This window comes from Panthera leo, chromosome D2, assembly GCF_018350215.1.
Source record: "Panthera leo isolate Ple1 chromosome D2, P.leo_Ple1_pat1.1, whole genome shotgun sequence".
Classification (NCBI taxonomy): domain Eukaryota; kingdom Metazoa; phylum Chordata; class Mammalia; order Carnivora; family Felidae; genus Panthera; species Panthera leo.
Window position 1 is genome coordinate 61,662,019 of NC_056689.1, and position 23,040 is coordinate 61,685,058.

General features: G+C 50.9%; 2 protein-coding genes across 4 annotated transcripts in view; one reads left to right on the plus strand and one right to left on the minus strand.

The window, feature by feature from the left end:
* SLK (STE20 like kinase) overlaps positions 1-6,115 on the plus strand; it is a 56,018-nt gene extending 49,903 nt beyond the window's left edge. For all 3 annotated transcript variants that reach the window (XM_042907609.1, XM_042907610.1, XM_042907611.1), the window contains one exon: positions 2,464-6,115. In XM_042907609.1, coding sequence (XP_042763543.1) covers positions 2,464-2,610 — 147 coding nt within the window. In that variant the 3' untranslated portion in view covers positions 2,611-6,115. The remainder of the gene's footprint in view (positions 1-2,463) is intronic.
* A 1,667-nt stretch (positions 6,116-7,782) lies between these two features.
* The window catches only part of COL17A1 (collagen type XVII alpha 1 chain), an 89,383-nt gene continuing 74,125 nt past the window's right edge, over positions 7,783-23,040 (minus strand). Inside the window, exons 39-63 of the mRNA XM_042908532.1 lie at positions 22,301-22,336; positions 20,248-20,283; positions 19,917-19,997; positions 18,328-18,363; positions 17,716-17,793; positions 16,764-16,817; positions 16,585-16,626; positions 16,374-16,427; positions 15,930-15,989; positions 15,575-15,601; positions 15,293-15,325; positions 15,142-15,207; positions 14,784-14,834; positions 14,178-14,303; positions 13,295-13,432; positions 12,743-12,808; positions 12,330-12,431; positions 11,771-11,860; positions 11,559-11,669; positions 10,969-11,115; positions 10,362-10,715; positions 9,644-9,781; positions 9,335-9,397; positions 9,099-9,179; positions 7,783-8,743 (exon numbers count right to left, since the gene is read on the minus strand). Of these exons, the coding sequence (XP_042764466.1) occupies positions 8,691-8,743; positions 9,099-9,179; positions 9,335-9,397; positions 9,644-9,781; positions 10,362-10,715; positions 10,969-11,115; positions 11,559-11,669; positions 11,771-11,860; positions 12,330-12,431; positions 12,743-12,808; positions 13,295-13,432; positions 14,178-14,303; positions 14,784-14,834; positions 15,142-15,207; positions 15,293-15,325; positions 15,575-15,601; positions 15,930-15,989; positions 16,374-16,427; positions 16,585-16,626; positions 16,764-16,817; positions 17,716-17,793; positions 18,328-18,363; positions 19,917-19,997; positions 20,248-20,283; positions 22,301-22,336 (2,123 nt within the window). The 3' untranslated portion in view covers positions 7,783-8,690. The remainder of the gene's footprint in view (positions 8,744-9,098; positions 9,180-9,334; positions 9,398-9,643; positions 9,782-10,361; positions 10,716-10,968; positions 11,116-11,558; positions 11,670-11,770; positions 11,861-12,329; positions 12,432-12,742; positions 12,809-13,294; positions 13,433-14,177; positions 14,304-14,783; positions 14,835-15,141; positions 15,208-15,292; positions 15,326-15,574; positions 15,602-15,929; positions 15,990-16,373; positions 16,428-16,584; positions 16,627-16,763; positions 16,818-17,715; positions 17,794-18,327; positions 18,364-19,916; positions 19,998-20,247; positions 20,284-22,300; positions 22,337-23,040) is intronic.

Below are 23,040 nucleotides of genomic sequence, written 5' to 3' on the forward strand. Positions count from 1 at the left end.
CATGATCTTACTGGTTATGAGTTCAAGCCCTCATCAGGCTGTATGCTGACAGCTCAGAGCCTGGAGCCTGCTTTGGATTCTCTTGTCTCCCTCTCTCTCTGCCCTCCCCTACTCGCATTCTGTCTCTCTCTCTCTCTCAAAAATAAAATAAATGTTAAAAAAAAATAAGGATGATTCCAGAACTTGGAGGGGTTCTAAAGTCCTGCAGATCTGGGTTCAAGGCTTAGTGCTGTCATGATTAATTCTGTCACTTAACATTCCTAAGCCTAGTTTTACTCATTAGTAAAACAAAGATGACATTACATACCTAATTGGGGTTGTTAAGACAGTTGAAAGAAGTGATGTTCTTTCAAAGACAACACTTCCTAGTACCTGAGCTGTAGTTAGGGTTCAATGAATGTCTGCTGTTGCTATTATTTAATTTATTTTGAGAGAGAGAGTGTGCACATATGTGGGTTAGGGGCAGAGAGAGAATCTGAAGCACGCTCTGTGCTATCAGCTTGGAGCCTGATGCAGGGCTCAATCTCATGAACTGTGAGGTCAAGACCTGAGACAAAATCAGGAGTCGGACGCCTGACTGACTGAGCCACCCAAGTGTCCCTGCTATTGCTATTGTTTATTGTCTTATTGGTTCATGTCCTAAGCACCCATTTTCCACCTGGATGTTCCATTCCTTCTTACATCATTCAGGCCTCTGTTCCAACATCTCGTCGAAGGTTTCTCTTTCTGATGACCATATATAAAATAGCCCCCATGCTCCCCTCAGACATTCCCTGTCCCCTCACCTTTGTTTTCCTTCATAACATTCTTCACCAGCAGACAGACACATTTGTTTATTGTTTGTCTTCTCCCACAAGAATGTATGCTCCTTGAAAGCAGGGACATTATCTCTTTGTTCACTGATACATATCTGCTTCTAGCACAGTTCCTGGAAAATTGTAATGATTAATACATACCTGTTGAGTGTTTACTGAAGATTTTGAACTCAGAGAAGATCAAACTGAACTCAGCAGCCTTTCTCCTTCATCTCCACCTCACTTTTCCCACGTTCAGTCCCACCCACCAATAGTGTTCTTTCCAATACCCCGTCTTCTTAATTACATCTAGTCTAGCAATGTGAATTATCTTTCATTTCCATCACATCCCATTTCAATGAGATGACAAATAACTTTGACTCTCTCTTTATAATATTTCTCTTTCCCATTGCTATCATTCTGCTTGCTTAAAATTGGCCTTCTGATCTCGAGTTCCTTTTCGTTTCTTCCTACTTGCCCGCTATCACCAGAGTATATTCAAGAATGTCTCTGACACTGGCATTGTGGTATTGATAAATCTACAGTTCCATCAGAATAAAATAGAAATGCTTCATTTTGATTTTGAAGCTGTCATAGTGCCATACATTGGCCGCAGTCAATTTTTTTTTCTTTTTTTAATGTTTATTTTTGAGAGAGACAGAGAGAGTGTGAGTGAGGGAGGGACAGAGAGAGAGGGAGACACAGAATTTGAAGCAGGCTCCAGGCTCTGAGCTGTCAGCACAGAGCCAGATGCGGGGCCCAAATCCATGAACTGTGAGCTCATGACCTGAGCCGAAGTCAGACGCTCTACCAACTGAATCATCCAGGTGCCACGGCCACAGTCAGACTTTCTAACTGCATCTTCCACAGGCCACTTTCTGCCTGTTCATATTCTGGTAATGAGTCTAATCACCATTACTCACACCAAGTCTGTGGTTTCCTGTCTGTGTGCGTTGTTTCAGTCCCCTCTGTCTGGCATGCCTTCCACATCCTGTCTATCAAATTTTTATCTTTCCTTCAAGGCTGAGCTCCTGTTTCACCTCTGAAAAACCTTCCTGTTTCTTTCCATTTTCTCCTAAACTTTGTGCCTCTACAGCAGCACTTATCCCTGAGTCATTTGTCCACAAAGTCATCGATACCTAGAGTATTTATCAAGTACTTACTACATTTGCTCTGTATTGTGTAAAGATGAATCCGCTTTAGGGCTTACCTTCAAATAGCTTATTGTCTAGTGTGGAAGAAAAGACCTGCACACCAAAAATCAAAATAAAAAACAGAAAACGGAAAGTGCCATGTGGGAGAGACAGGTAATAGTTAATAATAGATGCCAGCTTTTGAGTGCCTAGTATGTTTCACATTTAATCCTCACATAGCAACCCATTGAGGTAGGTGATATAGTGATATAGTCCCTATTTTACAACAGAAGAATAAAATGCATCTGTAATAGGGAGAAGGTAAGTAATTGACCCAAGTTATATACATTCACATGGGTGAGCCAGAGGCTTGAGTCTAGGGCTGTTCATAGCCTATTCTAAATGTTGAGCACTCTGGTCTTCCTTAAGATAGCATACAGAGAGAGTGTTTTGAGCAAATAGTTTTATTCTTGGCTGTCAGAGTAAATTCTATTTGTAATACCAGCACATAATTTCTTTTTCCCTTCCTTTTTAAGACACTGGAAGAAGAGTTTGCCAGGAAACTGCAGGAACAGGAGGTGTTCTTTAAAATGACTGGGGAGTCTGAATGCCTTAACCCATCAGCACAGAGCCGGATTTCCAAGTTTTATCCTATCCCTAGCTTGCATTCCACAGGGTCGTAACAATAGGAAGCAGTCTGTGGTTCGGTTTGGCTTTTTAAATATGTCATTCTGTTCTCTTCATCTTCTGCCACAATCTATATCAGAGAGCTTATGAAGACAATCACCTGCCTCACCTTCTAGGTGTTTTTTGTTTATTTGTTTGTTTGTTTGTTTAGCAAAGATGAAGGGAAAGGAACCGTGACAGATGCTAGGCCATGTTGGCGAAGTGGCATCTTGCAGTAATTCCCTAAGGTGATTTTGTATATTAATCTTAAAAATTGTGTTCTTTAGACACTGTTAGGTGAAATACTTTAGAAATAAAATGTTTGAGGTGTTTTTTTTTTTTTTTTTAAAGCTGTTAGGTCACTGAGTATTAGTGAATATCTTTTTACCTGACCTAACTTCTCAGTGATGCCTAAATTCTGTAGTTGCAACTCTGCTGTAGAGAGTTGGAATAATTTTATTTTGGTGAATCTGCTCTCATGAAAAAGCTATGAGTTGCTCAAAATACCATATTGGTTGAGTAAATAAATCTATTTTATCTTTAAATAGCAACAAACTTTTTAAAAAGAAACATTATTTCAATAGTTTGTCTAAAATACTTTCAGTCATGAGCTAAAAATTAAGGGTGCTAGTTTTATTAAAATAGTGCCTAAAACACTAAATTTCATTGGAGTCTAAAGTAGGATTTTCTCTTGATTCAACAGGGACAAACATCCTTAGCATTAAACATTATCGTATTTTAAGTCTTGCTCCTGTTACCATTTGATGAAATTTCCATCCTAAAATCTATGTTTTGCAAGGTTGGAAAGATGTAAAAAAAGTAGCTTTTAGATACTGAAATTCGGCACGTAACACTCACCAAATTGAAAGCATGGACTTAGCATTCCAGCTCATTTCCTAAAAGAGTCTGTGAGCTGGGCAAGGGACCTCTTCCATCCTAGCACACTTCGTCCGTTGAAGACTCTGCAGGCTCTGCGTTAAATGTACTTTCTGAAATTAATCTTAAAAGAGGCATTTGTTCAGAATACTTTTTCAGAAAGCATTTAAATAAAATACTTAGGCAACGTCAGAAATGACTGTGTTGTTGAGAGAAAGTCATTTGTATTTTGGTTTTATTTAGTTCCATGTTTAAATTATTTGATTTGAATGGGAAAAGCCTGACACCTTTACCATCTGGTTGCTGATATGTGTAATTATTAATGAAATGTTCACTCTTGGTCCCTCTTGTGGCGTAGAATTCCAAGCCCGCGTCAGGTCAAGCAATATTATGAAATGTACTTGGGTCGGTGAGACGGCACATTTGTAAATCATGCTTGCTGCTTGCCACTTCCAGCCTGTTCTCCCCGAAGAGTACCAGGTACCAAGTTGTGGAAGTTTCATTTTTTAGTTACGTTACTTTTGAGGCTGGTGAAAAATTCAAGTGTAATTTTGTGGGAACACTGATTCATGTTAAGAAAATGTAAATATGTGTAGTAGCACTTTCTTGCAGTTAATTTGAAAACTTTGAATGCTGAACCTTATTTTGTCAGTGGTTTAGATGATTTAAAAATGCATGTGTGATTTTAATTTTGTAATTGTTTTGACAAGCATAATTTCTTGGACAACTTTGTAGGTAGCCTTAACTTCTGGCCAAGTTTGTTTTTTATATAAGTATATATACATATATATATACATATATATATATTATGTATGGTTGTAAATTCATACACTTATCACATTGAATGTGTTGCTGTATACAAAACTCTTTTAATGCTTTATTCTCAAATGCTGGGTTGAAAAATGTTTTGAAAGCCTTTTAAAGTATATATCTTTATAAAGTAATATTCAGGATGATGATGGAAATTGTTTATATTATTATGATAAAAATGACATTATAATGTTACCCAATGTATTTAATGATTTATTTGCAGAGGGAGAGAGGAGGAAGGTTCTTACTACTCTCTCCTTTGAAATTTTCAGTTTATTGGCTTTATAAAAAGAATTCAGGTAGTGGACATTTTTTTCAGTATCTTTTAAAGGATATCCTGTGTGCTAAATAGCTTGTGGCACATAATCAATTTAGTCTGAATATTTGATTCTTTTTATTCTTTTCAACTTGTCGTGAGAGTATTGAATAAAGAAAAGAGGCTCAGAGTAGAATGGTTGACACTCTGGTAAATTTATTAGCAAATCTTGTAAAACCCTTAAAACTGCCCTTTGGATTCAATGTCCTTGCTGGAGTTCTCTTTCATATATAACCATACTCATGTGGGTGCAGGACTGCAAAATGACACATACGTAGAGATGAACAATTCATTTTAACGCTTAAGTTACATAAATCTTTGCAAAAAGCATTTTGTTACAGAATATGCTGTTTTTACCCGTCCCCGCTCACTTCTTGTTAAGCCCTATATTCAAATAGATAATAGTGGTCATTTGTTCTTGCATGAAGTGTAGGTGGAGAACTGGGGACGGGCACAGACTTCTTTGAAGTCAAAGGGTACAGTCAGATCCATTCCGTTTTTGGTGGTGGTGTTGCTCTGGCAGGATGTGCTATGAAACACATCAAAGAGTCTGTGTGTGCCCCGACGCCAGCCTCCCTCTTCTCCCTGCGTGCTCTGAACGCACCGCACGCCACACTTCTGCAGGCCTGGCTCCAGAGCCAGTTGCACCAGGTTGCCTTTCCTAGTCCTGTCCGTCTGTAGTTGAGTGTGAACTGCTGAGTTAGCTGCTATTCTTTATGGAGTCACAATTAAGCTTTTCTTACCCTTTCCAGTGGGCAGTCTGTGGGGAGCGGGGGGTAAAGAGGAAATTGAGAGTGCTTATACTTTGTTGAAAATATTAGAACTTTCCTGTGACAGGACATGGCAAATTGTAATTAAATATAAACCGAACCAGAGCTACCTCTAAGTAGTGTTTCCTCAAGCACAAAGCTCTCAGGCATATGAGACCCGCTGTAATGGAGGGTCTCTGATTTCTTGAGCATCAGCGAGTTCAGAAGTGACTGTCTTTTGTACTCTGTTAGTTCCCTGGTGACTACACGCTTTCTCCCATTCCACACTGTGCTTAAATGACAAAGACTCTTCTGAGAAGCCAAATTCTGTCCAAGATTAGCTATAGATATTGATTACAGGAGGGCTTAGAACTGGCGTGGAAGAGGAGTTACTTTAGCTCCAGTTCTGAGAATCTTCTGATGAAATACATCACTTCTTTTCAAGGAGACGATCTTTTATAGGAAATGGGATATTTTAAATGCTTTTCTTGAAGGCTCAACAGTTAATGTCTCTATTGTTGCTAGTCTGTGGCTGACATGGTTTTGACATGGCTTTAAAATTTCTGCTAAGCTTGAGTAGAATGTTACACCAGTTTTAAATGTTGGCTGCAGCTTTTGGTGATCCTTTGCTGATTTTTTACAGTGTAATAACCTCATAAGCTGTTTTCAAAATGAATTTTGTTTCTGATTATGCCTCTTGTCTATTTGGGAGCAACATGTCTTTTCAATCATGGGATTGACAACTGAAAAATAAAGTTATTTCTTAATCTACTCTGGCAAGTGGTCTTTTATTAAGAATCTTTGATACTGGCTTGTCCTGCATGAAAACGTTTGGCAGCATTTTTTGGTCCTAGTTACATCTTAAACCCTCACAGTCCTCCAAGCAGCTGGACCCTTCCAGACTTGCTAGTGTTCCCACCCGACTCATCACCACACACAAGAATGTAGTTTTAACTGCTAACTTGGAAACGGAGGTTTTTAGCTTGGCTGGAGGGAGGCATAGCATGTCATTTTCTAATCCAGGAGCATCACACATTTTTGAGCTCATTCTTTTTTGTTGTTTTTTTTTTTTTTTTTTTTTTAAGTGAAAACAGGCTCAGATCCATTGCCATCCAGCCGAAGATTTATCTCGTTATCTGTCCTTCCCTTTCTGGTTCTGTCCAGAGAAAGTAGCAGGTTTGGACCTTTATCCTGTTTCGCTTGAGCATAGGACTCTATGAAGATTCTGGATAGCTTGGAAAGGTAAATCGAGTAAGGAAACACTCTAATCAAATCTGATTAATAAAGGTAAGAACGATCAAAGGGGGTGTAACACTTGAGCCTGTTGATTCAGCCTTTAAGCCTTAAGCTATTGAAAAGGTGTGATGTGGTCATTCATTAAACAGTTGTCGTTACATAGCAAAAAGTTTGAAATTCCGAGGGCCTTATGAACTCATTTTTTGGAATTCCTATGATGATTCCTAGCAGGTAGCTGTCAGATTGTGATAAAGGAGGCTGGCAGACCACGTAGAATGTGGCCTCACTGTGTGTTGCCGCTGGTTGTTCAATACAGAACTAAAGGGTCCATCTTCCCAGGACAGTATGTGAGGTACTCAGAAGAGACCACATAGAAAGTAAACTATCCAGACTTTTTTAGAAGGTGGAGGTAGAGAAGTAGATTTATTTTAATCCCATTTTTAATCTAGCAATTGAGAGTCATGGCTTGTAACATTTCACAAGTTGGCCAAGTGTAGCCTCTTCTGAAGTTGAGTGATTTTACTGTGCATTTCTGTGGGACATTTGATATTTGTGCAGTTTTCCTGTTAGTTTCGGGCTTCTACAATCATAACTCCTTTGTGCTGGGATGAATTATTGCATTAATTGCAGATAATCTTGTCGCTCATCTGTTGCATAGCTGTTCATTTCAAATAATTTATGTTCAGGGAAAACCTTTAGATGCTTTGTAACCTGTCCACATTAATAGTTGTAGATCGAGGTCTGCCTATAAAAATCTTCATGATTAAACAAAATGCCAGAGGCTGTGTTCCAAGTACACCTAGTTTTGTTTTCTTGTGTTTATAGTAGTGTTATTAGCATAGGGCTCACACAGACTTTTTTTTTTTTTTACCTTTCTCTCCCCTTTTCTCTTTTCATCTCTCTCCCCTACTTTTTCATTCTATTTCCTTGCATCTCTTTCTCCCTCTCCCTCTCTTCACATCTGCTTTTCTCTTCCTCTTTTTATCTCTCTTCCCTCTCTCTCTTGCTTTGTCTCTTTCCTCTTTCCCTTTTTCATTTTTATTCCCTCTCTTTCTTTCCTGTTCTTTCTTGTCTCTATTTCCCTCTTTTTCTCCCCACCTGGCCCCCAGTTTTTCTCTCCCCATTTCCCTTCCCTGCTTTGTCTCTCTCTCTCTCTCCCCAACCCCGTACCACCACCTTCCCTCTTCCCTTCTCTTTTTCATTCTGTCGCTCTCACTTTGATTAGATGGATCACAGTAAACATAATATTTAGAAAAACTCTTTAATTGGAAATTTTGTATCTGAAATGACTTTTCATCTAACAGACCACATACATATTTTAGGTACTGAAAAGTGCTTAAAAACCAACCATGCCCAGTGCCCCATGCCATTTCCCATGTGCAGAACAGAGTGACATCTTTCCTAGCATCGAGTTTCCTATTTTCCCTCCTTCCCCGTTGCCCTTCTCCTCCCCCTTACTGTGATCAAGTTCAGTAGAACCCATCTCTAAAGGCCAGCATGGTGCCGCGGAAACCACAGCTACAATCAGTCAGACGATCTAAGCAAGTGGGAACGAGGTCTGTAGCCAGAAAGGACTATTAGAAACCCCGTCACCATCTTCAGCGGAAGTGAGTTTCTTAATTTTTTCAGTTACAAGAGTTGCTTCTTAGCCAAGTCTTTTCTATGACTAGAGAATGCGAAATGAACGGAGGAAGGAGCAGACGGTGCAGCCTTGCAGCGACAGAACCAGAACACTCCCCATTCCCGTCCTCCCTTTTCTGGTCATTCTCAGGCAAAGCTCAAGGACTCCTGAGCCCGCAGGTATGCACCTGGCTTTCCTGGGTTGCAGCTAGATCTAAGAGCTAAGGAAACCAAGGAGCTCAGGTTGAGCCAGTAGCCAGTCTTGCTCGCCAGCGGAGCAGGTTCAGGTTGGGGGCCTTTGGATACTATATCTATATAGAGAGATGTAGATCTATATAGAGACTGTTCCAGACTAAAACAGGGGTTCTATTTGGCTGTGCTGGCTCGGTAGGAAGTGAGCCTCCAGCTTCTGCCCTCTGGAGAGAGTTTGACAGGAGCATCATAAGCCATCGCATGAACTGGTGCCAGGGGCTGTTTCGCCAAGGGGAGCTCACGGCTTGATGGCGATGCTTCTCTTTCTCCGCCTGCCATAGACTTGGTCACCTAGAAGTTAGAGGAGGAAGTTAAACCTCCGGTGGCCTGTGGGCCTTTAGGTCAGCCAATTATAGCGACTGTTACAACTGCAGAATGGGCTTGTGAAATAAACTCGCTTGTAAGACTCAGTTTCTTGACATGGTTTACCCTATTTCATCAGAGCGGTCCTCTTGTTCTCCACACACGGGCAGTCTTTCTCCCTAGCGGCTCATTGCACTGCCATGCCAACGGTGGTTGGGGCAGCATCTGCCTTCAGTAATTGGCATTCGCCTTCAGTTTTCAGGGTTGCCCCGGAACAAATCCCCTACTTCTCTGAGCATCAGCCAGCCTCCCAGCCCTGCCTGAACTGGCAGCCACGGCTTACCTGGGTCTCCTTTCTCTCCCTTGTGCCCTTGAGGGCCGGGTGGCCCAGGCCGACCTGGTGGTCCTGCAGGGCCCCTCTCACCTGGGAGGACAGAGTGGGGTGTGCTCAGTCAAGTGGGAGCGCAGGACCCGGAGGAGCCACACGGGTCCCTGGATAGCATTGTCAAGGGGTGGCTTCCCAGCCAGAGTGGGTAGTCACAACGGGATCCCGGTAGCTGTCTCCCTGCCACCACTTACCTTTGGGTCCTGGGGTGCCCACCTCTCCTTTCTGCCCTGGGGGACCTGGAATGGTTCCATAAGCTGCAGGGAGACAAGAGTGGTCTCAGACAAGAGGTCACCCTGGAGTTTGGGAGGTAAAGGGCTTTGTTCAGAGAAGCACAGAAGGGAGAGGTACAGCTGGGACCCACAGGAAGAAAACAGAGTTCAGAATTTATCAGACTGTCAGCCTTTCAAGCGTTAATAACTGAAGTTTTTCAGGAGACTTTCTCCCACTTGAGACCAGGCTGCAAGGTAAGTGTTGGGAAAGCGATCACGGGCTGCCCTTACTTCGGAAAAAGTCCATGAGGTCCTCGGTCACATTGCTGTAGGCAGAGAAGACCTTGCTGATGCCGGGGGGACCCTGCGGCCCTGGCCGGCCTGGTGGGCCCTGGATGGTGTAGGCCATCCCCTGCAGCAGACCCTGACCTGTGAAGCACCAGATTGTGGGCACAGGAAGCAGGGTCTCTCGGCCCCTCTTTGCAGGACAAGAGCCCTCGGGTTGCCGAACTCCCGTGCCGTTAACCTAGATGAGGCAGCAGCAAGGGAGAAACCCTGCTGGCTTCCTGTGTCCCTCCCTGCGGACTGGCCCAGGCCTCTGCTGCCGTGGCCTTTCCTCAGAGGCTTTCTGGCGGCAGAGCTGTGCTGGTAGCTACCGGGCGAAAGGACTTCTTAACCAACCTCCCCTCCCCCCCCCACCAGTAACCATCATCATCATCAAAACTTCTCACAAGACCAGGTAGCAGGAGTAGCAAAAGTCCAAAGACCAACACGCCCTGTTCCCGGCCGCACTGATCCCGTTCTGACTGGGGCTTCTGAACTAAGCTGGCTGAGAGAACTCGCCCTGGACCACCTGCCTTCCGTCCCCCCACCGCCATCTGATGCCCGAAGTGCCGTCCCCGTAGCCTGGGTGCTCCGTAAATGAGAGGGGGAGTTTCTGGAGCTTGAAATTCAAGCTGCACAAGGGCTCCCACCCAACCTCCCGGCTGCGCTAAGGGTCATGACTTACGCTGCAAGCTCTCAGACACCCGAACAGCCAGCTCGTTGTAGTCCAGACTTCCGGCAAAGCCAGCCCCGAATGGTCCACCTTCGCCACCATACATGCCACCTTCTGCCCCGTAGCCTCGGCCCAGGCCCATGTCCATACCAAAGGCCCCCCCTTCACCCAGGGAGCCTCCGCTGGCTCCTCCTACGCCCATGGAAGAGCTGTAGGAGGTGCCCCGACTGACTGACGAGCTGTGAGAGGAGGAGCCGCTGCTCCGACTGTAGGAGCCGTCCATGGACACCAGGCGGCTGTCTCCCGGTGGCCCTTGTGGCCCTGGAGGGCCCGGTGGGCCCACGATGAAGCTGCGTACATCCGGGCCTGTGGGGAGGAGGCCACGTTAGGTGGAGCTCAGGTTTGGGGGTGAGAGAAAGGGAGTCTTGAGGCCTCTCCCAGGGTCTCACGGCCCCAAAACAGAACGCAAATGTCAAGGCACTTGCACGGGAGCAGGCGTGCCGGCTGGGAAGAAGCTGGGCTCTCCTCGCTGGAGCTCACACATTTGGCCTCCCGGTGCCTTCCAAGCACCAGCTGCCCTCTCACAGGGAGGAGCAAGGTCTGGAAAAGGGGCACCTACTGGTGAGGTAGCTGATCAGTTCGCTCCGGAAGCTGTCGCTGTTTTCGGCAGCATAAGTCGCCAGGGCTCCGGAGACACCTGGGGGCCCTCGAGGGCCTGGGGGACCAGGAGGGCCTGGAGGGCCAGGGATGGATGACAGGCCGGCAGCTGGAGGGGAAGCCAGAGAGAGGTCAGGGATTGCCCTGCTGGCGCACTGAATTCCCAGCCTGCGCTCAGGGGTGCGGTTCCTGGGAAGGAGGGGGGGTAGGGGAGGAGGGGATACTGGGAGCCCAGCTCCTGCCATCACTCCAGAGCCACTGCTCTGCCTGCCCTCACTCGGTCCAAATCCTGTCCCTTCCCCTGCGCCCTCCTGCCACACGATCATGCACTGCTTGTGAACTTCTCTAAGGGCTGCACTTGGGATCACCGTCTCTCCCACCAGTCCCCCTGTCACGGCTGAAAGCACCTCAAAAGCAAGCGTGTTCCTCTCCAGGCTCAGCCCGGTGTGTGCATCGGGAGGACTGCATTTAACTCTCCATGGCTGCCCTTGCTAAACCATGGGGGCCCCGGAGGCCAGGCTCTGGTCCCCTGCTCTCCTCCCTGAGCCTTACTGTGCAGGTAAGAGGAGAGGTCCTCCACGCTGATGCTGGACCACGCATTGCCTGGGATCCCTGGAGGCCCAGGGGGACCTGGGGGCCCAACGATGCCTCTGTATTCAGACCCTGAGACAGCAAAGGAGCACGGAGTCAGTGGAGGGGCCTGGGCCAAGGCCTGTGCCTTCTACCCCAGGCCACGTGGACCAGTGGCCCCTGTCCAGCCTTACCTTGGAGCAAGGAGAGGAGTTCCTCATAGGATGTTCCTGGCAAGCCGGGAGGCCCCGGGGGGCCAGGAAGCCCAATGCTGATTCCAGAGCCTGAGGAACAAAAGCCCAAGCTGTGATGGATTCTGATCAGACAGGGCAAAGCAGAGGGAAATGCCTTGTCAGAGAGGAAGCCAGGCACAGGAGTGATTTGGACAGAAGTGGGATCCCAGCAGGGGAAGAGGGGCAGCAGGAAGAAACAGGCCGAAAGAGGAACTCAGACTACGGTTGCCATCGACACTGAGGAGCTAGGGCTGTAGGTCCTGGGACAAGTGCAGGTCAGCGTGCAGGGGTGTGTCGGAGGTTTGCATGGGCACAAGTGGGGTGTGTGCAAACTGCCTGTGGCACGGCATCCCAGACACTCCTGGCTTCCCGGGCCAGGCTCGGGGCCTGCTCTTTCCCACAGACCAGGCCCTCTGGACTTGGTCTCTGGACTCTGGACACAGCTCAGCGCCCACCTCCTCCCTGGACCACCCCACTGACCGCCTGCCACAGCGGACAAGCTGGAAGGGTGGGCACTCACTGGACATGTAGCTGAGGATACGAGTGCTCAGCTCGGTGTAGTCCAGAGACTGCAGGGACCAATCCGTCAGGTACTGCCGCAGGGACTGTCTCACGTCCTCCCCTGGAAGGACAGGCTGCGCTGGCGTGGGCCCCACCCCGGGCTCCTGCACACCCACAGACTGGCCCCGAGCTGTGGGTTCTCAGTCCCCCGGGAAGCGGCAAGCCTGCAGGTCCCCAACAAGGCACCCGTGTGGTTACCCGGCACTGGGGACCCTGAGACTTCCGCCCCCTCCCCAGTCAGTGCCGACCCACGGAGGCTCAGAGGCTGGGAGCGAGGAGGAGCAGCACCCCGCCCGCAGCTCTCTCGGAGCTCAGGTGGGGGCGAGCTGGGCCTGCAGAGCTCCCGCCCTCCTGCCCGGGGCGGCCACTCACGCTGCAGGGCCGCCAGGATGTCCGCAGAGGAGATGGAGGCCGAGGAGCTGATGCCGGCCCCCGAGGCTGTCGGGAAGGAAACCTCAGGTTACCTGCTTCCTAGCAAAACCGAAGCAACACCCTCGTTGCTCCAGAACCCCGAAGACCCGGCCAGCTAGCTGTTCCATTTGGGGAAAATGAACGAACGGCGGCATTAGGAGGCTGTTGTGAATGCACGCGAAAGTCAACAGTGGGGCTGTGTTTGTGTTCGTTCGGTAAGAAATGCCGTTTGTTTTCCAGAGTAGGCTTTAGCCTCACTCCTCCCAGATCCTGCCAGTCTCGATCCCTCTTCACATACTCAGGACACTTCTGTCAACCGCAAGAAGTCTTGCTACACGTGGCTGTGCAGGTGGCCTCTGTTCTCGAAGCCGGATCCCAGTGGCCGAGAGCCCCGAGTTCCGAACTGAGCTTCACATCCCGAAGGGCGAAGCAAACAGCAAAGTAAGCAAGGAGGCTCTGGAGCAAAGTGACCACGGGAGGAGGGGGTCCTTGTGGGGGTGGGGACGGGCTTACTCTGTAAGTAGCTCCCGACACGGCTTGCCAGCTCCGAGTAGTCGAAAGTCTCCCCGGCAATGGTGGTGACAGGTCCTGGGGGACCAGGTGGGCCTGGGGGACCCTGAACTCCAGACAGGTAAGACCTAATGCTGTCGCCTGCCAACAAAGAAAGCAAAGTCGTGCCTGTCCCCAAGAGGGCATGACTTCCCCCCCCAGAGATGGCCGGAAGCACCTCACCCCATCCATGGCCCAAGGTGGGGCCAGCAGGGAGCCTAGACTCTTAGTTACAGAGAAAAGTTGAGGCCAAGGCCTGTGCTGGATCAGATGCTACTTGAAGACTGAGGACCCACGAGGTTCCAGTCGGCCGCCATTTGGCAAAGTCTGTACGCACATTCTTAGAAATCACACCCAGACGTGCAGCGGGAGTATGGGATGGGGGGTGCACACTTGTGTGAAAGTGTGTGTGTGGCTGTGTTCCTATGGATGAGTGTGTGGGTGAGGACGCACCTGTGTGGGCTGCCATGAGAAGGTGGGTGTTGAGGGAGTCCATGGACATGTGGTCCTGGCTCCCGGGGTGGGTTTCTGACCTAGGCCTGGCCCACAGGCTGCTGTATCCCGCCATGCGTGCACACACACGCGCACGCACACAGGTAAGCACACACGCGTGTGCACACACAAGCACACCTCTTTGGTAGCCTCCTGGCTCCCACCCACTCCCAGAGCCTCCCCCGCCTTGCCACACTGGTACGGGCAATGGGATCTGTCATGTCTATTCACCTGGGGGGGAGGAGACCGGAGGCTTCCCGAAATAGCCAGGCTCCACAGAGCACCGGAGATGCCCGGCCGAGCAGACACGTCGGCACACGCACCCACACAAACTCACTCAGATCCCGGGACTCACTCTGCATGTACTCAGCGATGTACTGCTGGACCTCCCGGCCCGAGCTGCTGATAGAGCCTGGAGGCCCCGGCGGGCCTGGCGGGCCTGGCGGACCCGGCACGAACATGGTGCCCGACGACGATCCCCCTGTAGGAGAGAAAGCCTTCCGAGTCTGCCAGGAAAAGCCCACCTTAGGATCAAAGAAGGGCCCAGACACAGCTTCCACAGCACGAGGAGGGAGAAATAGATGGTGGCAAAGAGAAGGAAAGGAGGAGGGGAGTGCCTATAAGCAGCCACTGTCTGGAAAGGGCACAGAGTTGGGATTTCGCTGGACCGGACCCTCCCTTCAGCACCCCACTTCAGCAACTCAGCCCCAGAGGCCTCCTCAACTCCAAACGCCCCTAGCTCCCAGGTCGGTCCTGTTCATCATTCGGCATCGCCAGCCACCTTCACTGTACTGTCCTTCCCTCCCATCTCCACCAACTTGTAACCTCCTTAAAGGCAGTGCAGAGGCCCTAGCACATGGAGACGCGACCTGATCAACACCGAATCATGGGTGTGGGAGGTGGACAGGTGAATGAATCAGCGTCCTTGCTTGAGGAAGGGGAGAAGACCTTTGGTTCTTACCTTGAGAGAGACCACCAGGAATGCCAGGAGCCCCTGGGATACCAGGATCGCCTAGAATCCAACACAAGAAGACCTGTTTGTATCACCTGCTCTAGGAAGCCTTCCCTGGTTGGGCCCAACCAAGTTTATCAGCATGTGACTCAACAACTGTCCCAGGTCTCTCAGTCTTATTTCTGCAACGCTACCACAAGCCCCCTTCAGGCAGAGACTGGACTCACGTCCTCATCCCTCTCTCCCTCCAGCCTCTCCTTCCTCCCAAGCCTTTAACACCAGTGAGTACTCGCTGCCTTCTATTCAGACTCTGCGGGCCATCCTTGCTCTCATGCCCCCTGCCTTCTTGGCTGCTCCCCTCACTGACCTTTGTCACCCTTGGGTCCCCGAGGGCCAGGCGGTCCCTGCAGGTTGAGTCCAAGAGAGCTGGAGCCTGGGAACCAACAACATAGTACAGTCACCCAGGGCTGAGGGGCTCTGGACAGAGCCAGCGGCAGGGGTGGGGGCTCAGCACTTACCTGAGGCTGAGAACCCTGGGAGGCCTTGCTCGCCTGAGGGACACACCCAAGGGGGGACAGTCAGTGGCGCGCTCCTCCCTAGGCCCAGCCCAACGCCACCTCCCTCCCGAGCCTCCCCAGCCCTTACACACACACACATTCCCAACCCTTCCCAGAGACACCCACTCGGGTCCACCCTCATTCATCTGTATCAAACTCATTCATGGGAAGCTCAAGGCTTGGAAGGTCAGCCTTGGCCACCTCACCCCACCCCACATTTTGTTTGATGTCAGCTCTACTGACCTTGGTGTCCTCGAGGGCCTGGGGGGCCTGATGGAAGGAGGCAGACACAGTTGTGAGATGCATACCTACCAGGTGCTGTGGCTGCAAGGGGCCCGTAGGGGAAGAGATGGGGCTCCTGCCGGAGTGTGGGGTCGAGCCACGGCCTGGGGTGCCAGCAGGTCAGCACAGCGGTGGGGAGTCTTTCTGGAGCTTCTAGCCACTGTGCCTCCCGCCATGCTCCAGACCGCCAGGTTCCTCCCGGGGTACGGCAGGAGGATGCACAGATGCCCCGGGTGACCCAACCTCGTCCAGACTCTCCTGGCCACCCCGAGCAAGCAGGGGCACACGGGCTTCTGTGCCCCAAGACGCTACTCACCTTGGTCTCCCTTGGGGCCCGGGGGTCCAGGGGGGCCTGGGGGGCCAGAGAAGAAGGTCTCTGCAGAGGAGAGAAGGACTTCTGAGTGTGAGCACAGTGGTATTTGTAAGGGAGCAGCTGCTAGCATGGAGCCTGGCATCCTGCGGGTGCTCAATTGGTATGTGGCAGATGGGTGGATCGATGGATGGGTGGATAGCGGGAAGGTTGGACCGAAGGATAAAGGAAATAACAAATGGTGGATGGATAAATACATGGGTGGGTGGGTGGATCTTCCACAAGGGACAAGTTTTCCCGTTCTACGGAGTCTATGCAAACACACCCTGGCGGCAGGGCTGAAGGAGGAACATGGTGAGTCTGTCAGGAAGACCGCAAGCCTGTGACCACAGCGTGTCCCGGAGCTGGGGCTGGGGTGGAGAGCGAGGGGACTGGACTCTGTAACATTACCTGAGTTGGTCAGGAAAGATCCTGGTGGGCCTGGTGGGCCTGGCAGGCCTTCCCCTAATAGGAGAACCACCAAGACTTAGTAAAGCCAAGCTATGGGCCATGAACCCTCTGCCCAGGAGAAGTGGCCAGGCAGCCCTTTCCTGAGAGCCAGCCCAGAAGAGGCCGTGGGCGCCATGGTCTCGTATCTCTCACCAGGGAGCTCAGCTCTCACCTGCTGGGCCTCGGGGTCCTGGTGGGCCCGGAATGGAAGGGCCTGCAGAAAAGAGTGAGCAAGAGGCCATGCTGAACTCAGGGAGCTGATCCTGCCCCTGTGATGAGGACCCCGGCTTCCTCACTAAGTGCCCTGTCCCCCACGATTCCCCACCTTCCAGTGATCCCGGAGATGCTCACCTGGAGGCCCAGGTGGGCCAGGTGGGCCGGGGGGACCCCGTAAATCAAGACCTTCTGTGGAGAGAAAAAAACCAGAAATGAGCAAAAGCTCTCATGAAGCTGTTCCCCACCAGCCCTCATTAGGCTCATCAGCGCCAGGCGCCCGGGCTACACCCACACCCCAGAGGCCAGCTCTGCGTCACGGCACAGGGCCCTCCGGGACCCCCTCTGCTAGGGGTGCTCCTCGCTTACAGGCGAGGCAGGACAGAGCTGCCATCAAATGCCCTGATGGCCAAGTATGTGGCTTTGTGTCAGCCCGAGTTCACAATCCTGCTCTGCTACTTCTGGCTGGTGACCGGGCAAGCTCTTGATTTCTTTCAGCCTCAGCTCACTCTACTCTAAACCGCAAGTCTAAGACCTATGTCCCAGGAGCACTGTGAAGTCCCAGAGAGGTCCCAGGACAGAATGTCTAGCACACGGCAGCTGCTGGGCCACGGCTGACTGCTGTCTTTGCCGTCAGGTGTCTAAGTGGGAGACCCAGTGGCATGTCTGCTTGGGCTCCTTAAAGGACTCTGGAAACAGAAAAACCCAGAAGTCACCCTCCCAGGCCGGGGCTGTAGCTGAGAACCCGTAGACCCTCGTCATTGCTCTCCGTGGGGGAGGCAGTTCTCTCGCCAGTCATTCTCCCAGCGCCCAGCTCCCTTCAGAGGCCCCACTTGACCCCGGTCCTCCGAGAATCCCAAGAACCTCTCCAACAGCTGCCCCATCCCTGTGACTCACCCCCCCCAGGGCCAACAAAAGGCCTGCTGTTCCTTAGAGGCTGGCATGGCCTTTCAGAGGAACCAGTCACCCTTGCTCACATGAGGGCTCAGGATGACTCACTGGTCCAGCTGCTACAGGCCCCAAATGTGCTGCCATCTGTCCCGCTCCTGCCCCAGTGTCACCTCGCCCCAGAGAACATGGGCGCACTCACGGGCAGAGAGGACCTCAGAGATGGAGCTGCTGCTGCCCATGAACGATTCACCGGCAAGTCCTCGCTCCCCGCGGGGGCCTGTGTAAAAGACACGAGTTCAGGGGGGCTCCACCTGCAGCAACCCCTCTTCCTCCCCCATGCTTTCTTCTATAGGGCCTGGGAGGGTCCCGGTGGGTGGGGCGGGGTGGGGCAGAGCGCCAGGAGTGGGCGGGGTCTGGAGCATCAGGAGTGAACATTCCTGTTTGCAGGCCCAACAGCCCAGGGGAAACTGGACCATTTTTTCCTAAGGCTGTTTTCTGGTGTTTGGATAAATCACTGGAAAGCAGCACAATTATCAGGATCTGGGCACAAGAGCCTCGATGCCTATGAAATAGCCAAGCTTGACCCTGACCAGCATACCACAGAGCCCCAAACCCCTGTCCAGAGGACCCCTATCTTCTCAGAAACCCAAGAAGAAGGGCCCTGCAAGGCCCTTGGTGAAGCACCAGGTCACCCCGTGACCTCTCTTCCCAAAATGCAGGTCTCCCACTTAAAGGCGGGGTCCCAAGTCCAGCCGGGAAAGGAAGCCTTCGCCCCCTGAGCCCAGAGTCCTGTGCTTCAGGACTGACGTACCTTGCTGTCCAGGGAGACCAGCTGGGCCCACGGGACCTAGAGATGGAGTTGGGAAGAAAAGGCTTTACCACATCTCTAGGGTCACAGTTCTAGAAGGAACTGAAAACAGGGCATGTCCAAACACACCTAGCTTGCTTACTTGAGAGCAAGAAGCAATTTGAGACCAGACCTGTGGTCCATCCCATGAGAATCATGAGAATTCCTCTGCCAAAACCCGGGCTCTGGGACAGACAGAGCTGCCCTCTCTGTTCCCAGTGTTTAAGAAACTTCTCAGCGCCCCTGTATTCTCCCTCTTACTGGAGCTTAGCAGAAGGGAAGGCTGATCCGTACTTGTGTTGGTTGTGTTAAGTCACCTACTTCGTTTACACATATTATGTTTTAAATTAAAAAAAAAAAACACACATAAGGGCATGTGGCTGGCTCAGTCAGAGAAGAGCATGAGACTCTCGATGTCTCAGGGTCGTGAGTTCAAGCCTTACATTGGGTGTCAAGATTAAATTAAAAAATTAAAAAAAAATAGATATAACAAAATCACAGGTATTTTGGAAAAATATAAAAAAGTATCACCTATAATCCTTTAACCTGTAAACATCTCATTTCCTTACAGCATGTTTTCTTTCTTTCTTTTTTTTTTTTAATGTTTATTCTTGAGAGAGAGAGTGAGAGCAAGGGAGGGGCTGAGAAAGAGGAGACACAGAATCCAAAGCAGGCTCCAGGCCCTGAGCTGTCAGCACAGAGCCCAACGCGGGGCTCGAGCCCACAAACCGTGAGATCATGACCTGAACCAAAGTCAGACACTTAATGGACTAAGCCACCCAGGCGCCTCCAGCATCTTTTATTTTCATCTTGTAAAAGTACAGTTGCAACCTCAGAGCCACACTACTGAGTGTCCTGTACTTTTAAAAACCAGGATGAGGGGCGCCTGGGTGGCTCAGTCGGTTGAGCGTCCGACTTCGGCTCAGGTCACGATCTCACGGTCCGTGAGTTCGAGCCCCGCGTCGGGCTCTGGGCTGATGGCTCAGAGCCTGGAGCCTGCTTCCGATTCTGTGTCTCCCTCTCTCTCTGCCCCTCCCCCGTTCATGCTCTGTCTCTCTCTGTCTGAAAAATAAAATTAAAAAAAAAAGTAAAAAAAAAAAAAAAAACCAGGATGATCTTCTAGGCTCTAAGTCTTTGTGATTTGTAGGGATGTCACTGTGGTTGGACAATGTGGAGATAGTTTCTCCAAACAGATTCCTAGTAATTTTGTTGCCCTTGATGCATTTTACTCAATTGTTTTCCAAAGGGAAATCAACTGAAGTCACACCCAGGCTCCAGAGGCAGAACCACCTGGGCCCATTCCTGATTCTGCTACTTCTTCGCCCGGTGGCCTTAGGCGAGTCATTTACCTGCTGAACCTCCAAGGGTACCGTGGGGCTTTGTGAAGGGCGCCTGCAGGGTGCTTGGTTGCTCGCTGGGGTGGGATGAGGGCTTGCTAGGCTGGGTGGAGGGGGCTCCTTACTCTTCCTGGGGTTCCTCCCTGGGGTTCAGGATTTGAGCAAACACTGCTGTACTTAAATGCAACCGAACGGCAAAGCAAGAAAGCAACTGACCTGGGGCACCCGGAGGTCCTGGTGGTCCCATGGCTCCAGGAGGGCCCGGGGGCCCTGGGACAGTGATCGTCGATGACCCCTCTGGAAACAGAAGACACATGGAACAGGGGCCCTCACTCTTCTTGCTTAGAGGTGCTGGGACCCAGGCCATACTGTGGGCAGGTCAGGCTAGCGCCTCCTGCTGTCATTACCTCTGACCAGAGAGCCCTTCCCTGCCTGCCCTCCAAAGCCCAGACGAGTGCTGCTTGGAGGGCGCTAAGGCAGAGCCAGGGAGGATGTCCAGGACATGGGAGAAAGTCACAGGAAGAAGACCCCTCCTGGGCCTGCCTACCTGAGGTCACAATTCTGCCTGGAGATCCAGGTTCACCTGGGAGGGGAGGAAAAGGAAAACAGTCATTCCCAGGTTCAGCTGGTGGCTCCATAAATCACTTCCAAGGCTACTGATGGAGTTTGAGAGCCACTCCTGTGGCTCCAACCTGGGGCTAAAGGCATTTTAATGAGCTGAAGGGGAGCACACAGGATGCATTAAGCACCAGTCTCTCTGCCAGAGACCCTGAGGCCACATCAAGCTTCCTGGTCCACATTAGCTTTAGGAAAAGCCAGGACTCTGCAGAGGACCGTCCTTGCAGGATGTGGGAATCTGCCTCTCCGCAAGGCCAGAAGGAGGCTGACCTACAGTCAGCCACGCTCCCACACTGGGCCTCTCGGGCTCTTGCTGGGATTTGCCTTAGATGGAAAACTCCCAAGAGGTCAAAGGACAGAGGCAGTAAGTCTGAGGGGTAGAGCCTGGTCTCCAGAGTGCCCCTCAGGATGCCAGTTCCAGGACTGTAATGGGGGTTGTGCAGAGTCGAGGGAGGGTGTGAGTTACACAAAGTTTGACAGGTTTCTCTTCTGCCTGAGTCTGAGAGGGTCGAAAATGCAAACGTGAGTGGAGGACTTCCAACAAGGGGATTTCAGGCTCACACTTCCCCAAACTTTACAGACCACTGGATGCTGCCTCCATGAAGCATCTCTTGGGACTGTAAATGCACAGACTCTGGGGAACTGAGTGAGCAGAGTGGAGGACAGAAAAGCCCTCCCCCGGGGATTCCTCGGGGGCCTCTTCCATAATTTCCCATGGTCTGTGGGCAATTCCATCACTCACACACTGAGGGAGAGTACGAACCTCCTTGGAGGAAGTAGAGGGTGGTCTCTGCTTGCTATGGGCCAGTCCCTGGGGTCAAGGCCAAGAGGAGAAAGCACTGGTGTTTGGCCGGTGTTCCACCACAATCCAGTGTTGGGTGAAATGTCCACCTCTTGTGCACACTGCCCAGGGAGGGTCTACAATCCCTCTTGGACAAGAAGGCACAGGCCCTTGGGAAAGACAGCGTGTCTGGTTTCCTCAGGGTGTCTGGTTTCCCCAAACCTAGTGGTCTCTTACTAAAGGTGCAGTCAATCCATGAGCAGATCTATGGACCCAGAGGTATGCCTGCCAGGGAGGTAGGAACTCAGTTGTGATTATTTTGGAATTACATTTATTTATCCCAGAAGAACTCCCTGGCCCAGTTAGTCACTGGAAATAGTTTCTAGAAAGTAGTAATTTTATTCCTAGGGTCTCCCCAAGATGATAGTGACTGCTCAAGACAGCACAGCTCCGCAGGATGTCAGGACTTGGGAATGTGGAGTCACAGGGACGGGTGGAGAAAGACTGTTTATCCCTGGACTGGCTCAGGGTTGGTATCTAATGGTTACAGAACTGGACAATGGCAGAGGAGAACAGGAGGAGAGCATCTCCCTGCATGTAGGGTTAGCACGCTGGCCCTGGGCAGACCCCTCCCCTGAAGAAGACTTTCCCTCTTAGGACTCAGGCTTTGCCCTCTAAGGGCCATCTGAGGTACTCCTCCCTGCCTGCATCAAAGCCTCCTGAGAAAAGGACGTGGGGCCCCAGCCACACTGAGGCCCCAGTGAATGGAAAGGATGAAGGTGGTCCCTATTCCAGGGAAGGGTCATGCTAGGTGTGGGGGTGGGGGACCAATCCTGAGCCAGGGAGACAGAGAACAGATGCGTACATTTTAGAGGAGATGGAAAGACTTTGAGGGGCTGCATGCTTCCAGATCCTCCTCCAACAATGGCCTGGAGACATCTGGTACCAGGGAGGGCTCAGGACTCTGGGGTCAGGAGGTGGGGGGGGGGGGCAGGCTGGAGGGAGGGTGTGAGGATTCAGGACTAGTGATCCAAACAAATCCCTGGTTCCCTAGCTTCCCGGCTTTCTGCTAAAGCCACTAGATGCCACTGTTGATCCAGGCTCTGGCCAGAGAGGGGCTCCCTCCTGCCAGCCTCTCCCCTCCTGCAAAAAAATGGCTAGTTTTGAAAAGAAAGAATATCTGCTTTGGAAAATCACTTACCTTTAGCTCCTGGTCGGCCGGGGGTTCCAGGAAGTCCTGATGTGATTGAAAACAAGTCAGTCCAGGTGATTAAGGCCAGGAGATTCCAGACCCCTCTGGTAGTAACTGCGCTCTGTCACTGGGCACAGCCTTAAGCGCTGCTGAAACATGGCTCTGCATTCTGCTTTAGCCTGGGAGCCCCTCGGAGGAGCCCCTTGCTCTGAGCCCTTCCCCCTCTCTGGGAAATGGAGTGACCGCTGGGCTTGAGGACATGGGCTCAGCTTTGGGGGATCCCAGGGAGTCTGGATTATGAGCCCCTTATAGCCTGCCACTCAGCCATGGTCCCCTCCCTCTGCGGCTGGTGGTGTGCCAAGCTCTACCAGGAGTGCGTGAAGGAGGTCCCTGTACACTCAGCTTTTGTGGGGAGATCCGTTGCTTGGTGTCATTTTACATCTTTGCCTAATTTCTTTTAGGAGTTGGGGCTGGGCATGGTGACAATCTCTCAAACCCAAATGTCAACACCAGTGAAATCATAAGACAGACTCTGACACTGAAGCTGTCCCAGAGATACTGGGCCTCACATGAGGTGCACTCCCCTCTCCTGCCCCACCATTGCGGAGACCAGGCCTCTGGGAGTCCAGCAGGGCTCCTGTGCCTGAAGCCTCCTCTCCCGGGGTCCTGCACCAGTGACTGGGCAGACAGAATCGGCACATGATTTGGCCTGGTTTCTCCAGAATGGCTTTCTAGATTGTTCTCTGCGT